The 15915-nt window shown below is 44.7% G+C and overlaps 1 protein-coding gene across 1 annotated transcript in view; it reads right to left on the bottom strand.

Annotated features, from left to right (window-relative positions):
* PCCA (propionyl-CoA carboxylase subunit alpha) overlaps nt 1-6946 on the bottom strand; it is a 270532-nt gene extending 263586 nt beyond the window's left edge. The window contains exon 1 of the mRNA XM_050975683.1: nt 6867-6946. Within this exon, the coding sequence (XP_050831640.1) occupies nt 6867-6920 (54 nt within the window). The 5' untranslated portion in view covers nt 6921-6946. The remainder of the gene's footprint in view (nt 1-6866) is intronic.
* Between the last annotated feature and the right edge of the window lie 8969 nt (nt 6947-15915).

Below are 15915 nucleotides of genomic sequence, written 5' to 3'. Positions count from 1 at the left end.
TGCTGGCTAAACTCTCAGTCTTCCCGATCCCAGGCTCCTGACAGCAGTCTGAGGAAAAGAGCTCTTTTTCCCTTAGACTTCTGCTCTGAACCAACTTTTACATAGACAGCTCCTATAGCTTGGCAGTTTTGCACAACAAGAAAAAGTAGTATACACACACTATTTCAAAGAAAGCACAATAGATTATATCATAGATTTGTAAGTGAATCAAAATGGAGACTCAGAGGGGTATTACTTAAGCAAATCATTTTAGAATGTAATGGCAGTTAGCCATAAACAAAAATCATACAGATAAAATGATACCACACAAAAGATGCATCAATACAGACAGGTCTGGCAAAGTGACACTTAATCACCCACTTGGAAACAAAAAGACTATAAAAAGCTTTAATAATAGATAGTGTCTAGTAGGAAACACAAAACAGCAGTGACAGGAACTGCCAGAACTCAGAATCTGTCAATTCCATCTTAAAGAACTGCTTTCAAAAGTTGCAGAAATCTGAGGAAGTAGTAGAAAGTAAAGGCTGTCCCGTGAAAAGACTGGGGGGAAAAAGATACAAATATGGACTACATTAGAAAAAAGATCAAAAAATAAGAAAGCATATGTTCACATTAAAAGCTTAATTAGTAAATTCAGTTGCACCTTCCACAAGGGTAGTGAACTTAAGACAGTTCAAAAATTGATAAAATTTTAAGTCTACTGTACATTCATATTGATTTTGAAGTAACAGTGGCTGTCAATAACTGGAATGTGAACATTCCCTATACAGCCCTCTAGTCTGATTAAGTTTGAAAATACTTCTCATGTTGCATCACAGAAAGCAGAAACCAGCCAAGGATTGAGAAGGCCATCACATTTGTAATGCAGCTGATCTTTTATTGTTGAAAAGAAAAAACAATATATTTAACACAGGTAAAGGAAGCCTTCACAAGTAAAGGAAGCCTTGAGCCATACCATCTCTTGCCAGCTCCAACCAAGCTTCATGAGAAGAAAGCTACTATAGGTACACAAATTGTTTAGTTGCCAGTTACTAGTGGCAGACATAGCATATACTGTTCCTAGATAATCCACCTATGCTTAATTCTTCTGAACAATTCACAAGTTTTTAATCTTCCTGAAACTAAAAAAGGTTAGTGGAAAGCAACCACTCCACCTTGTTCACTGAGTTGTTTCCCATTCAGTTTTGTTTGTTTGTTTTGGTGGGGGTTTTTGCTTCTTTTATTTCTTTCACTTCATTCCTCAAAGAAAAAATCCAAACCAACCTGAAACACCAATCATTTGATATACTAGAATCAAATCCTCTAGAGGTTTCTTTAGTTTTTTGGAGTTTTTTTTGCAGGAGTATATTATTCTTCATCTGAGGGTGTGACAGTACAATCGGTTTCAGGCATTAAAGAGATGAAGGACAGAATTCTGCAAGCTGCAATCACACCTGCCAGCTCGTCATTATCCAAGTTTACAGCACAACTGTTACACCTTCAGTGACTGTACTGTGATCTAGATAGTGTGAGAGGGCAGAGGAAGGATACCTAGAGAAGCAGCAGAGTACACTCTCCTGCTCCTCTCCATACACATGGTTAAACAGATTGAGTCCCCCTCCTTAGAAACACTATTAACAGAAGTGCTTGAGAGACCACAAATAGTCTGAAGAAGGTCATACAGGACACACACAAAAACTCTCCACCAAGTTAATATTATTCATTGGAGAAAGTACTTGTTAAGGGTCAGTGGGGCTAATCTAAATACTTGCAGTTAGAAGGGGAAAAGGCAACAACCAGGCAAGGAAGGAAAAGCTTCTGAACTTTCTTGTAAATACCTTTCATACAAAACTAGTTTTGGATGCCTGTGAGAAGCCAGAAGAGCTATGCACAGGAGACTGGAAGGAAAGGCTATGATGGGGGAAATCAGCTAGCATTAAACTGTAGAATCTTAGCCATCTTGGGAGGGGGAAAAAAAAAAGCTCTGTTAAAACTTTTTATGCAGAAAGAATAAAATTACCAAGCAATTAAAAAAACTTGGAAAAACTTTAAACCCCACTCAGCTCTGGTTTTACACTACAGAACTGGACAGATCCCATACAAAAATCTTGTAATAGACTAAACTAACTATGTACCTCTGTTTAAAAATTTAACTGCCTCCTCTGATACACACAACCAAATCACTGAAAAAGTCAATTTCACCCCTGAATAGAGTACTTGTGGGGTAATTTCCTAAAAACAAATCAAGCCTATTGCTCAACTCAGATATAAAATCTCAACTCTGGTTCACAGCTTTTAAAAGAAGGGCTTTTATATACACTAAGGTTTATGAGCTTGCATCCACTTAAAGAAATATCTCTTTAGAGATCTGCTCCTAGGCACTAAGAGCAATTGAATAATTACTTAAAAATAAACAAGCATTTTGAAAATAATTCATATCTAAGGCCACAAAGGAATGTTACTAAATTGCCATCTCCAACTCTACAGCTATGCAGATATCATCATCCACCCCTAGGCTCCCAAGCTCCTGCCATAGGTGGGTTTTTTACATCAAACCCCCTAAGACCTCTCAAACCAACAACCCAGCAAAGCCAATCTAACTCTCAAGCTATATCCTTAATTGGCTGCCTTCCCCAAACCACACATGCCCTAGCTATTATACCTTACACAGACATTTCCTCAGAACACAGCCCAGAGAGCTCAGCTTTAACTATCTTGTAAAACTAGGAGAGGGCAGTAGAGTCATCTGGTACAACCTATTTTTGTCATGATTTGCTATTTCCATTTGATAAAGCCTTTGACTCTTGAAAGCCCAAGAATGCAGGCTATTCACTTATGAGAACTCAGTTCTGGACTTCTGCATTTACCTTAGAGTTTCCCATGTCTAGCAAATTTTTGGAAAACAGTATCAGTGGAGTATTTTGGAAAAGCATCCTGCTTTGTCTATTATTAATTGCAAAATAGCAAACTGATCTGCAACAGCTGTAACAGTTATAAAATAGCTTCATAGTAAAAAAAAAAAATCAAACTACAGAGTACTTTGTAGAATAGTATGCCCACTGCACACTGTCACTTCGAGACCTCACAGACAAATTGCCTCCCCTTGGGCACCCAACCCTAGGAAACCTCCTGAGGTGGTTTAAGGACACTGCATACAACAGCAAAACAGAAAATTAACTTATTATTTAGCTATGGCTTATATGTGTGTTTTTAAAGGTTTACATGCCCTCACAGAGGCAGGAAATCTCCCTGCCATGCTGGTCAGCTTGTAAATAACTCATTGATACTGAGCTTTACAAGCAAAAAAAGGTCTGAGTGTTGAAATGGAGATGCAGAGCTCCACATTTCAGGCAGGAAAAGCATCATATATCAATATTCGCTGTAAGAAGTTTAGTATGGTAAGGAATGTGTATTTTAGCACTACAAGAAAGTACAGTAAGCAATACCCAACAGTAACAGCCAGACTAGCACATTTCTTTTCACTCTACAAATTCTACCTCTCCTAAGATTTTCGCCCCTACACTTTCAGAGACTCAGATGTAAGATACCATAAGAATAACCCCTTTATCTTTGAGGTGTATCTAGTATTAGCCACTAGTATTCCTAAGTAGTTATAAAACTAACTAAAATTATGATTTTTTTCTTCGTGTTTTGATTACACAGCAACTGTTCCCAAATCTTTATTTCAACTCATCTGACAATATAATTTCCTTTGTGTGGAATTCTACTGATGGTGTAGGTATAAAGCACATAGGAAGCAGACACCTTCACATGACTGCAAGACTTTTAATCTATAAGGCTGAAAACATAGATTCATAATACAATATTGTACAAATCTCATAAATGGGAAGGGAAACATAACACTCCTGCATATCTTTTCTCTAAGGAAGCACTTTCCCTTCCTTTGTATGCTCAGAGTGCTGAACAGCCAAGCCCTTGTAACTGTACGCAGATTCTCCTGAAGCCATCTGCAAACACAGCTGCGGTGCAAGGTTCTGTAATGCACACTGCACTTCACAGCTCCTTCACTCTGACCAGACTGACAAACACCCACAATTCTAAGAATAGGAAATCTCTTTCATATTTGCCAACAGAGCATACAAACTACAAACAAGGAAACACTCATCCACCTAAGGCTATTTTTTAATCATTCCTATATCCAGATAGCTTTTCCTCTGTGCCAGTCCCTAAAGCTTGTATAGTGAACCAGGCATGGGAATACAACCAGCTGAGAAGCTACCCACAAGGAGTGGGAAAACCGTATTCTCAGCCAGATTTCACTCTAGCTTATCAAAGATATCCATGCAGTAGTCCTGGCACAAGTTGGAGGGAGGCAGGAGCAGCCTGTGTTCAAGACCTAGCAGCTGCAGAAAGCTGGAACAGTTTCTAATGGCAGCAGCCTGAAGACGTACAGTAAGGCTGGCTGGCACCTGTGAAATAGATCACAGTACTGTAACAATCTATGCAAGCTGGAAACAGACAAAATAAATTAAAACACAAAGAGTGTTTCAAAACAAGAGTGACATTTTTTACCCAACATAGACTTTAATGAACCCTCAGTTTTTTTTTTCCTTTCAAAACTTTTTGTTGTACTTTTTGCCCAGAATATATAGCACAGCACGTCTTCCCAACAAATTGCAAAAAGCTACTCCTGGAACCAGAAATCTCTACCTGAATTACATTTTAAGAGTGCACGTCAGTACTAAAATCTGTAGTTTACATACTAGAAAAAAATCACTAAACTCCAGAAGTTTGTGACTACATTCATCTCCACAAATTGGCAATCATTTGAACTCCCTTCCCCAGTGACAGATCATATCCAGCCTTGCTATCCCATCAGCCTTGTTCTGCACTTATGAACTTATTTCCCTGGAATAACAGCATGCTAAAAATAACACAACAGCAAGGGGCTGCCACCATACAGATAACTAAGGACATCTCAATAGCTACTAGCCCTTGCAAAAATTGTTGGAGTTCCAAGCACAGTCAAGTTTGAAGACGTCAATTTATTATTTGCCTATGTCAACAAAACATAAAAGAATGTATGAAAGCAATTTCTATGCAAATTCATTTTATTAGAGGTTTCCCAATATATTGTCTTGATAGTGGCCTTCAGGGCTATAAATCACTTCAGTGATATAACTCATGAGTGCTATTAAGTAGCTATAAAAAGATTTTGTTTTACAGAAGGGCCACAAATGCAACATTTTCAATGCTGCATGCACTGGTGCCATCAGACAAGACCCTTGAGATGGCAGAGAGGAGACAAAGTAGGCCTTTCACAGGCTCCAAAGGACTGACATCAGCCTTAGAACTAGTTAGTTGGAAGAGCAGAAGCCTTCCACATCCATCTATATACGCATCCTCACGGCTACCAAAAACAAAGATGTCAAACAGGATGGGCCCTCTGTTAATGTGAAGTCATCTCCAATTAAACAACTCCGGTTTTCAAAAAGCTTCTCTTGTGTACACCTTCACAGGAAAACAGGCTTACTAGACTTATTTGCTAAGGAAAAATACTTGGGCAAAACACATGCCCTTTTCCTCTTTAATCCCTTTTCAAAATTCCCTACCCACAGAAACCACCTCTTTTACATGATTCCTAGAAACAGGTGAGGAGTTCCTTACAGTATTGCTATGAGGCAACATTTCCAGAGAGAAGCCTATCCCAAACCCTCAGGGGTGTGCTGGGCAAAACATTTTCTGTAATTCATTGCACTCTTCTCCACTGGAGCACTACACAAATTTTCCTTTTCAGGAAAAAAACACACCAAAACGTACATTCTTTCTACAGTAAACAATTAGAAATATGTTGCACTACTTTTCCCATAAAGAAACTAACTGCAGTGTCATTCAACTGTTACACAACACACTGTGCGAATGCTGTTTGTTCTTATATAAAATAGTATCTTTCTTTTAATACCATCTGTAGAAGTAACAGAGGTGAAAACACAGCAGGGGCCTCAGTGAAGCTACTCCACAGGCTACAGAATAAGGTTTTTTAGACAATCTCAGGTCTTCATCAAAAACATTGGTATGGTTCTGCAATGAGTTTATTGCCTTTCCAAGAAAAAGAGAAAACCCCAATAAAGCTTTAAGTAACAGCTGAAAGCACCGTAAGTATCTGGGGTAAAGGGGGAGGTGGGAGGCAATGGGCAGGAAGATAACTCCTTTCTCTGTTAGCTAACATTTTACAACTGAAAATAGCACAAAACTACTCTCCACCCCAGTTTTCATAAGCTCGTGTTTAACAGAGGGAAAGGCCAGAAGGAAACTGAAATCACAGAACCTCAGTACCAATCAGGTCAAAAAAGACCTCTGAGATCGTAGAGTAAAACCTAAGGCCAAACACCATCACGTCAACTACACCACGGCACGAAGTGACACGTCCAGTCTTTCCATAAACACCGCCGGGGACGCTGACTCCACCATCCTAAGTATCACATAACCCGGATCACCGGTTATAAAACTAACTTTAAAAAAACCAAAACAAACAAAAAATCACTGTCTCCTGGCAACACGCCGACAGGGTACACCAAGGAAGGGCCTCTGTGGTGCTGGGAGCTCGCAGGCACAGGAGCCAGGCTTCACAGCCCCCGGCAGCCGCAGGCTCCCGGCCGCCCCTCGCCGGCCGCACGGCCGCTGCCGGCGCCCACCCGGGGCCGCGGCCCAGCACGCACAGCGCTCCCCGAAGCCGCTCACCCAGCCGGGGATCCCCGCCGGTCACACGGGGAAGCTCCTCGGGGGAGACACCTCCCACCCCCCGCCCTCCCGCACACAGAACAGCTCCCGCCCGGCGACCCCATCCACGGGGAGCCTCCGCCACCCGCAGCTCGGCGCCCCCAGGCCGCCGCCACTCTCGTGCCGGCCCCGAAGGCGACGCTCACCCCCGGCAGCCGCGCCCGCCGGCCGCCGCAGCGTAGGAGCGGAGCCAGCGCCATGTCCGCGGCCAGCGCTGCCCGGCCGCCCTTTCACCCGCGCCGCCGGGGCCGGGCCGCGCGCAGCCAATCCCGGCGCGCGCTCGCCCGCCGCAGGCGGGGAGGGGCGCGAGGGGCCCGCCGCGCGCCGCACGTGCCCCTCGGGGTCGCGCTTGCGCGTGCCGCTCCGGGCGCTGCTGCGGCGGCGGCGCGCGCGCCCCCGCCGCGCTCGCGGTGCCTCCGCGCGCGCCCGGCGCGTGGGGGTGACGGCGGCGGGACCGCGCCCTGTGCGCGCGCGCGAGCCACGGGTGAGGGTCATCCGAGGCCAACTGCTGGGACTGCACAGGACAGCCCCCGAGGCACACCTTGTGCCGGAGAGCGTCGTCCAGTGCTTGAACTCTGTCAGGCTGGCGCTGTGACCCCTGCCCTGGGAGCCTGTTCCAGCGCCCAAACACCCTCTGGGTGAAGAACCTTTTCCTCATACCCAACCCAAACTTCCCCTGACACAGCCTCGTGCCGCTACCCTGAACGTATGGGGCTGCCTGCTCCTGTGCACCGACCGGGAGCCACAGCAGCACCGGGACGGGGATCCATCCCTCCCCTGGGCTTCCAAGGGGAGAAGGCGCAAAAGCGCAGCTGTGACAGATCCAAGCTGATCCAAGCTCCTGCCGTACAAAGCACAAGCACGGTCGGCTTGAGAGAGATGCTGATCATCCTCTGCTTCACATCGACTGCAGGAAGTACTTGCTGCTTGGCTTCCCTAGCACACGAGAAACTCCCAGTCAGCTCCTTCTGAAATGACCTGTGCAGCTGGGTCCGCGATCTCTGCTGCGGGTGTGCTGGATCTCAGCTGATGGACATGACAGAGCAGTGCCGAGCCCCAAGTAAACTGCCATCCCAGGAAATGCTGTAAAGGTTTTACCATGGTGAGGGTGCATAAGTGTCACTGTTACTGTCTCAGACCTCTGTTAAAATGCAACAGAGGCATAAACTGCCCACAGCACTGAAGCATAGAAGCGACACAATCCAAGATGTCCAAATGAGTGTTCACAAAACATAGGAATAAGAGAGATTTTTCCTTTAAATAGCGTTATTTCTACCATTTTTTCCCTACAATTGTGATTTGAGAGATGAGGGTAGACCTGAGCCTCCTCTTCAACCTCACTACAGTAGCAGATCAAGACTACATTTTCTGAAAGACAATTATTCTCGTTAAGACAAGGGAGTAGGCCATAGTTTGCCATTCACCCAAGACATGCTTTACAACCACCTCCCAACAGGGTTGGAAGACAGCAAGTAAAACCCCATCCATAAGGAAAATGTATATGAGCAATGCGCACATTTAGGTTAGGAGTAACCCTCTCAGACTTTAGAACAGTGTATATCCTTAGGCAGGTAAGAAGGTGCTCCCTATACAGCCAGATGATTATGTAAGAGTGGGTTTTACCAGATTACATCACCCCCTCAATTCACACATCATTACATAACAACCCTTACATTTTATACTTTTATAGCCCTCAGTAAATTCTCTCAGGTTATATATACTATGTGTACAATCACATTCTTCATATTCCCATGCTGCAGGGAGACACCAGAGGAGGGCAGAAGCTCCTGGGCAACTGGGTTCACCCAGACACAGGTATTTTCATAGGACATTAGCTGCATGGTCCCTTCAGCAAAGCACAAGTCCCTACTTGCATTTATGCATAATATTGAAAATTTTGGCCTAGTTCTATTGTTTGGCATCATTTTTTAAGCCTCTTGTGTCAGTATTTACATTCAAACTGAAAGATATGAAAGCTGTGACAAAAAAAGAAAAAAAAAGAGAACACTAGAACACTAGTATCTGAAAGGAGAGCGTAAGAGGATGAAGCTAGGATCTTCTTAGTCGTGCTGGTCAATAAAATGAGAAGCAAAAGGAGAAGCTGAAACACAGAAAGGTCCACCTGAACATGAGAAAGGTCTTCTTTACTTTGAGGGTGAGTGAACTTTGGAAGAGAATCCTCAGAGAGGTTGCAGTCTTCTTCCCTGGAGTTACTGAGAAGCCATCTGGAATCAATCCTGAATAACATCCTGTAGGGGTCCCTGCCTTAGCAAGGACTTTGGACTAGAAGACATCCAGTGGTCCCTTCTAACCTTAACCATTCTGTGAACCCTGCTGCATACCAAAGATTTGTGAAATAACTTCTCTCCCTTTCCTCCCAAGCAAGTAGCATTGGTTCCCCTCTGTTGCACACTTTCACATTTGCTATGCTGCATCAACAACAACCACACAGGTGGGATCAATGCAAGAAAACTCTTCTTAACATGTCTAGAGCAGGTCACTGTGTTTTCAGTTGATAGTCACAAGCAGACCCTGCAGATTTTTTTTTTTTCAGTAAATGTGGAGAGCCTTGAAAGTAGAAGAGACCAAGAGCAGAAGGGAGGTGGACTGACCACACTCACCACAGCACTGCCTTAGGTCTATCAGATGCACAGAGATACACACCACAACATGGTGTTACTGCGTTAGAACAATATCCTGAGGCACCTGACGTCAGTTCCTCCTGCCCTCATAAAGCAAACAGTCACACAGCATCACCGGCGTGTTTTCTTTTCCTCTACAGAGGAGATTCTGTTTGCCAGCCCGGCTGAGGGATGGCAGCCACCTACAGAGGCGCATCAAAGGAGGCCCCCCACAGCTGCAAAGGGAAACTGTCTGGGATTACACACAGACACCGCCAGCTGGGTGCATAAAGAACTTGATGAGAAATGGCCTAATGCTAGCCTGTTTCCAAGTGAAGCTAAGGCTCCTCACGAGTAGAAGGGACTGGGGCAAAAAAGAAAAAAAAATGCTAATCTCTCTGCACATTAAGTTTTCTGCTTTCAGTATGATTTGATTCTGACTGACATATTTCTACTAGCAGTCTTTTTGCTTATTCTGTTTTGTAATGGGTAGTGCACACAAAATATAAAAATTTCTCTTAGAAAAGGAAGATATGTAATGGATCAAGATCATACACAATTACTGTTGAACATTCAAAAAAAAGAGAACTTACGCATCATCACTGCTAAAAAAATTGTAAATATTCAAAAATTAAATTGTGAAACTAAAATATCTAAAATAATTAAATGAGTTTGGATAAAAACAAAGACCTTAGTTCTGCATGTCTGTAAGCACATTTGTAATGTCATAATTCAATATACACTCCTGTCTCAGTTAGTGAAGCTGTTAACATGCAGAAAGTTAAGCAGGTTTATAAGACACCGGAACGCTGTGCAATTCTCTCATTATTTTGAGGGGGTCCTAGAGAACTGCAGCTTTGAGTACTGAGAATTTCTTTGATCCTTTCATTAGAGCAGAGAGTTACCTTCATCTTCTAACATAACCCCAAATTCAGACAGAAATCATAAGTTGTTGTATCATCACCTAAATTTTAAGCTGCAACCCAGGGAGAAAACTGGAGCAATTGCAATCCTTCATCTAATAGGGAATATATTGTATCAGGTTTACTGAACATGAAATGCCTTATGCACAAAAGCCTGTGCCTGAAGAACTCAAAGCTAGAAAAACTCTTTGAAGTATCTGTTATATATTCTGTAAACAGCCTTTTCTTCTATCAGCATTCTGCTCAACGCTCTGCAAGAGACAGAAATTCAGCCTTAGAATCAGACTAGTCAATATCTCCCTACATCTCTCTGGTATGTACCTACAGAAAAACCTTGACTGTGAGGAAGGATCCCTCATGCCAGATTCATGTAAGAGAGTCAAGAGCTGGAGGGGTTTTCAGGCACCCCAGAGAAACCCCAAAGCCCAGCCACAGACAGGAGAGGTGAGGAGAAGGTGCAAGCTAAGAGCTCCCTACCTATCTGGGGCACCCTAATTTCAACCCCATGCCCAGCTGCTTAGGCTTTGGAGTACAGTGTGGTTCTTTGGAGGTGGCAGGGACACCCTTCCTCCTCTAAGGCTCCTCAGGGTTGACCCTACCACATAAACACACACTTCAGAGCTGACTTGATCCTTAAATTAGCCTCCTGGCCTCAGGAGTAGCTTGAAGCTTTGCATGCCCTGTGGTCTCTCTTTCTGCAGGAACATGAACTACCTAGGCATCATCATTCAACTTCCCCAGCCTTCAGGTCTCCTCAGGAAAGTCCTGAACCTCCCTGGCCTCAGAAGCTCTTCAGAGGCAACTGAAGCCCCACTAGTCCATTTTTAGAGGGGCTCATCCTCTAGCTGGCTTCAGGGCTGGCATCCCCAGGCCAGGTAGAGGATGTGAATCCCCAAGCCAGGTTGCCTTGCTCTGTGATCCCCTTGCCCCCCCTCCAGGGACAACCTTACCCTCTGCAACCACATAGTTTAAGAGGAGAGTTCAGGGAAATTTGGATTGTCCAACACTTGCTCAACCCCACTGACTGCTTCAGCATGCCAGTTTCCAGCTGCTGGTCACACACCCCCACACCCATTCCACCCACACCAGCCATTCAGTCCCTACACCTCTTTGGGGGCAGCATGAACTGGCCTCAGGCACCCCAGAGGGGCCTCAGAGCCCAGGCAGGGGTGACTCAGGGAACCCTCACCTACAGGGCACAGTCCTGTAGGATCCGAACAGGGTGGGCAGACCTGGGAGCTGGTCCATGAACAGTCCCAGACTGCTGAAGGCAAGGTGATGACTTGGGTGGTCTCTCCTGGGGCTCATGTCAGGCAGGCTGAGCACAAAGCAGTGACGGTGGAGCAAAGTTCAGCCTGGAGGCAGGAGCAGAGACTGGAGACAGATATACCTCCAACAAAATAGCTGGAAGCAAGGCTGAAGGCTCAGGCCTGAGCTGAACTGGATGTCCCAGGATGCGGGCAGAGGATGTGGGCGAGAGTCCCAGAAGAGGCTGGTCAGGGACATTAAAGGTTGTTGATGCATTCAGTGCCCCAACACCGTGTCAAAGTTTCTCACTGCAACGCAGGGCTGGATGGGGAGAGATGTAGAAAGGAGCTCACACATTAGCAGAGTGAGAGTCCTTTTGTCTTGGGGACCATGTCTGGCTTCCTCCACTCTGATGATTTGGATCAAATACAACTTTTAACTTTTTCACATCCTCAGGATTTTAGAAGCCCATTGACAGAAGCATGATGTAAAAACCAGGAGTTAAGCTCTGCCTGCTTCAGGCCTTGCTGGAGTCTGCACAAAGCCTGCAGCAGGGAGGGCGGGCAAGGACCGGGAAGCAGAACACCTAGCAGAAAATTCCAAGCAGCTCTTGAGGTGCAACCCTAAATGACACATTTTGGGAAGGCATTGCACTTGGATGCGATGAAGTGATACCACTTAATGAAATTTCTCACAAGATTAGCACAGGAATCTTAACTGCTTTGACACAGAGAAGTGACGTCTCTGTGGGAATTGTGGTTTTCCTTTGATTTTGTGGACTGAAGGGCTCTGCAAGACTGCATCAAAGTAGCAGAGATCCAGAGAGTTCTTTAAGGGAGAAAAGGATGAAAATCTGAAATTCACAGAGAAAAGCCAAAAAGAACCAAAAAAAGTATTCCAGTGTAGCCTGGAATGCCACCTTAATGAAATACTGAAAGAGACTTGTAGTCTGGGGAGAACTCAGATGGTGCCAATGTAAAGGTCTTATATTCTCTTCAGGAGCCTTGGGACAAGGATGTTACAGAGCCAGGATAACCATGATGGCTCTACAAGTCTGAGCAAATATGAGCTCAGAGTTATTCACCCCATTGTATAGAAATTAGCTTTTGCTTGGAACCTTGCTGAACAAGGTTCCACTGCTGGAGCTGTCACACTTGTAGGACCAAGGGAAAGTTAACACAGTCATATCATTGTTAGGATTGCTGTTTAGCACCTGCATGATGCCTCTAGAGGTTCTGCATGATGGGTGGGTCATCTGTCTGGGAACCAGGGAAGTGACTTTTAAAACCAGAGAGGTCCAGAGCACTTTTGTGTGCGAAATGCATTAAAGAACTCTAGTTCATGGACAAAAGTTTTGCTGAGTTGCTTGTCTGTGGTTCTCTGTGCTTTTCTGTTCACGGTGAGTGACAATGGGCTTGCCTAGTAGTCTGACATTTACTGCCTGCTTGTAATGTGAATACAGTTTTAAACAGCTTTGGATCCTTTCTAAGGCATTAGGAGTAACCCCAAAGATTAAAAACAAATTTGTAATTCATTTGGTTGAAAAAAAACCTGCATGTTGTCAGTACTAACAAAGATTTGCGCAATGGCTGTCGGGGCTGTCAAGCCCTAACAGAGTCCTGGTGAATTCCTGCTGTAGCATTTATTGCCTGAAGGTTCACTGCTCGGTAAACAGAATGGTACATTTAAATTTAAGATTGCTTTTAGAATTTGCTACTCCTGGGCACAGACGGGCTAAAGGAGATGATGGAATTCCTTAAAAGAGGCAATAAATTCAACAGGGCTACATCATTTATTTGGATTCCAGCCATGGCATGAAAGCTTGGAGCAAGAGAGGCAGGTTGGCTTGATCAAAAGGAAAAGAAGCTTTCTTCTTGGGTACATAGTGCAACCATACCCCTGACTACAGAGATGGAAATGAAACACCGAGGGAGGAAAGGGGTACAGGCATGAGAGAAAGTATTTGCTCAGCTCTGTTCCTGATAGTGGCAGCCAGAACTGGCAATTGAAACCATATCCAGTGGCTACAACTTGTCTTGCTATTGCAGCAATATTACCCATCTCCTCCGATTTCTGATGGACACAGTGGAAATTTCAAACTTGTAAAAAGGAGTTTGAGAAGGTTGAATCTCAAGGTCAAACAGCATATACATTTAGTCACGGGTCTCTGACACAAAGAGGTCTCTATTGTGTGGGATTTTCCCATCATTTCATTTTCTTCAGAATGAGTAGTATCTTCTGTATATATCACAACATATGACACATGGGTGATAATCCTAATAACAAGTATGAGGATGCTCCTGGCAGGTCCTTACCTTGCCTGTGAAGTCTATTTAAGCCTCCTATGTCTTTACAACTTTTCTCTGGTATGAATTTCTCAATGCCCACAGTTTCATATTCCTCCTTGGATCCAGTGATGACAAGGGAGGGCAATGCATTCACCACAAGGTGCTAGGAAGTGCTGGATTTTGGTAGTTCAAAGGGTGATGGAGTTAACAAAGGTAACTCCAGAGATTTTGAGGCATTAATTTCAGGAACTTCTGAGCACAGATAAGATGTTAAACACTGAGGGAGGAACACTACAAGCACTACTTGCTCTCTCTCTCTGCATTTTCTAAGAAACAGAGGGTTCTTCTCCATTCAATCCATGATCCAGATTGGTGACTGGGCAGAGCTGTGATGGGGCCCTAATTGTCCTGGTCAGCCTCATTGTACCCATGTCATCAGCTCAATTACCTCTTTTCAGCTCAGGTCTGGCTGGTTAGGCCTGATCTGAGCTGCCTGTTCCTGAATTATTGTTCAGATCTTCTGGATTGACCTTGGACCTTGTCTCTGCCTGATGAAGGCTGGACTGTCAGTGGGACCTATTGCTGTCACCGCCCCACTGGGCTGCTGTGGGACTGCCTCACCTGGGCTGTGTCCACCCTCAGCTCTCGGCTGACATGATCCCTGAAAACTCACCCCATTTTCCATGCCTCCTCCCTGAAGCCTCATGAATCCACACCCTCTGCCTGTGTTCAGGAGCCCCATTTCAGCTTGCTGCACTGTTGATGAGACCTGTTGCCTTCAAAACTGTTGCTCTGCTCGCCCAACAGTGAGGGCACTGCCATGCCTGTGCTCTGATCATCCTCAGCTCACCCTCCCTCGTGAAGCAGCCTTGAGATTGGTCCTCTCTGACAGTCTGTAGGGATGGTAGGAGAAAGGGAAGTCTGCAAGAGATGGCTGGAAAAGAGAGGGAGATGGAAAACTCTGGGGAAGGTAGCATTCCCCAGCTGCCACCCCTAACTCTCGTATTTCTGACAGCTGATCTCAGCTGCATCAGAGAAGATCACAAGGAATGTGCTGTTTCTCCAGCACTTCAGGAGAAGCAGCTATAGTTCCCACTCTTTGGAGCTAGGTACATTCTCTTCCCATTCATCTCATTCCTGCTGAGAGCTACCTACTTTGAAAAGGTCTCTGTGTGGTGGATTAGCCTCCTTTAGGGCTGAAGGAAGATCATTTAATTCCCTGGGGAAATGTCCAAATTCTGGTAACTACTGCCTCGTGAGCAGACAGGTACCTCTATCCTCCTACCACAATTCTGCAATGGCCTTATTTCTCCACTCTTTGGTGTTGTTTTTTGGGGTTTTTTTTAATAAAAGTATCTTAACAAGCCCACGTGAAGCCAGATGCCATTTCCACAGCTGTTCCTTGTAAAGCGAGCAGCAGTGAGACTTTATCTCATCCAAATCCAGCAGTGGGGAAGATACCCTGGTCATCCCTGGAGGAACTGAGGAGGAGAAGGTGATGAAGGCAGAGCCCCACTGAAGTGATCCACTGGGTCAGAGTGAGATTAATATTTAGAAGAATGTGTACAAACAGCAGGGATATCCATAGTTACACAGCTAAGGGACAAGCAATATAACTACAGATGGAGCTTGTCTTGTCATCCTTCAGGACACATAATATCAACCAAGGCCAGAAGAAAAGAGCAGCAGAACAGCCTCTATTCAACAGGGAGCACATGCAGGTTTAAAGGACCTTCAGAGTGTGGCTGGGTTACTCACATGTGCAGAGTTAAGTGTGTACTTGGGCCCTCTCCTAAATAGGGCCCCAAAGGCAGTCAGGATTTGATCCAGATCACATAACAATTTAGTGAGGCTGTAGGAAATAATCTCTGGATGCACCATGCCTTTCTCCAGCCAGTGAATCATGGTGCTTCTGCAGGCAATCTGACTGGCATAATCCTGTGGTGGGGGGGCTGGGAAAGTAGGAAAATCAAAAAGGATTTCCATTTTATCAAGATAAAGCTGTAGCCAGAGCTGATAACAGGTTACTTGAAAGAATGCCGGTCATGTACACTTAGTGATTGTTGCTTAATTTGTTTAAGCTGAAAAAGCCTATTTCTACAGTGGAATACAAAT

Source organism: Serinus canaria, chromosome 1 (genome assembly GCF_022539315.1).
Source record: "Serinus canaria isolate serCan28SL12 chromosome 1, serCan2020, whole genome shotgun sequence".
Taxonomy (NCBI): domain Eukaryota; kingdom Metazoa; phylum Chordata; class Aves; order Passeriformes; family Fringillidae; genus Serinus; species Serinus canaria.
Note: the sequence above shows the minus strand (reverse complement) of the source record. Positions and strands in the feature narration are given on the sequence as shown.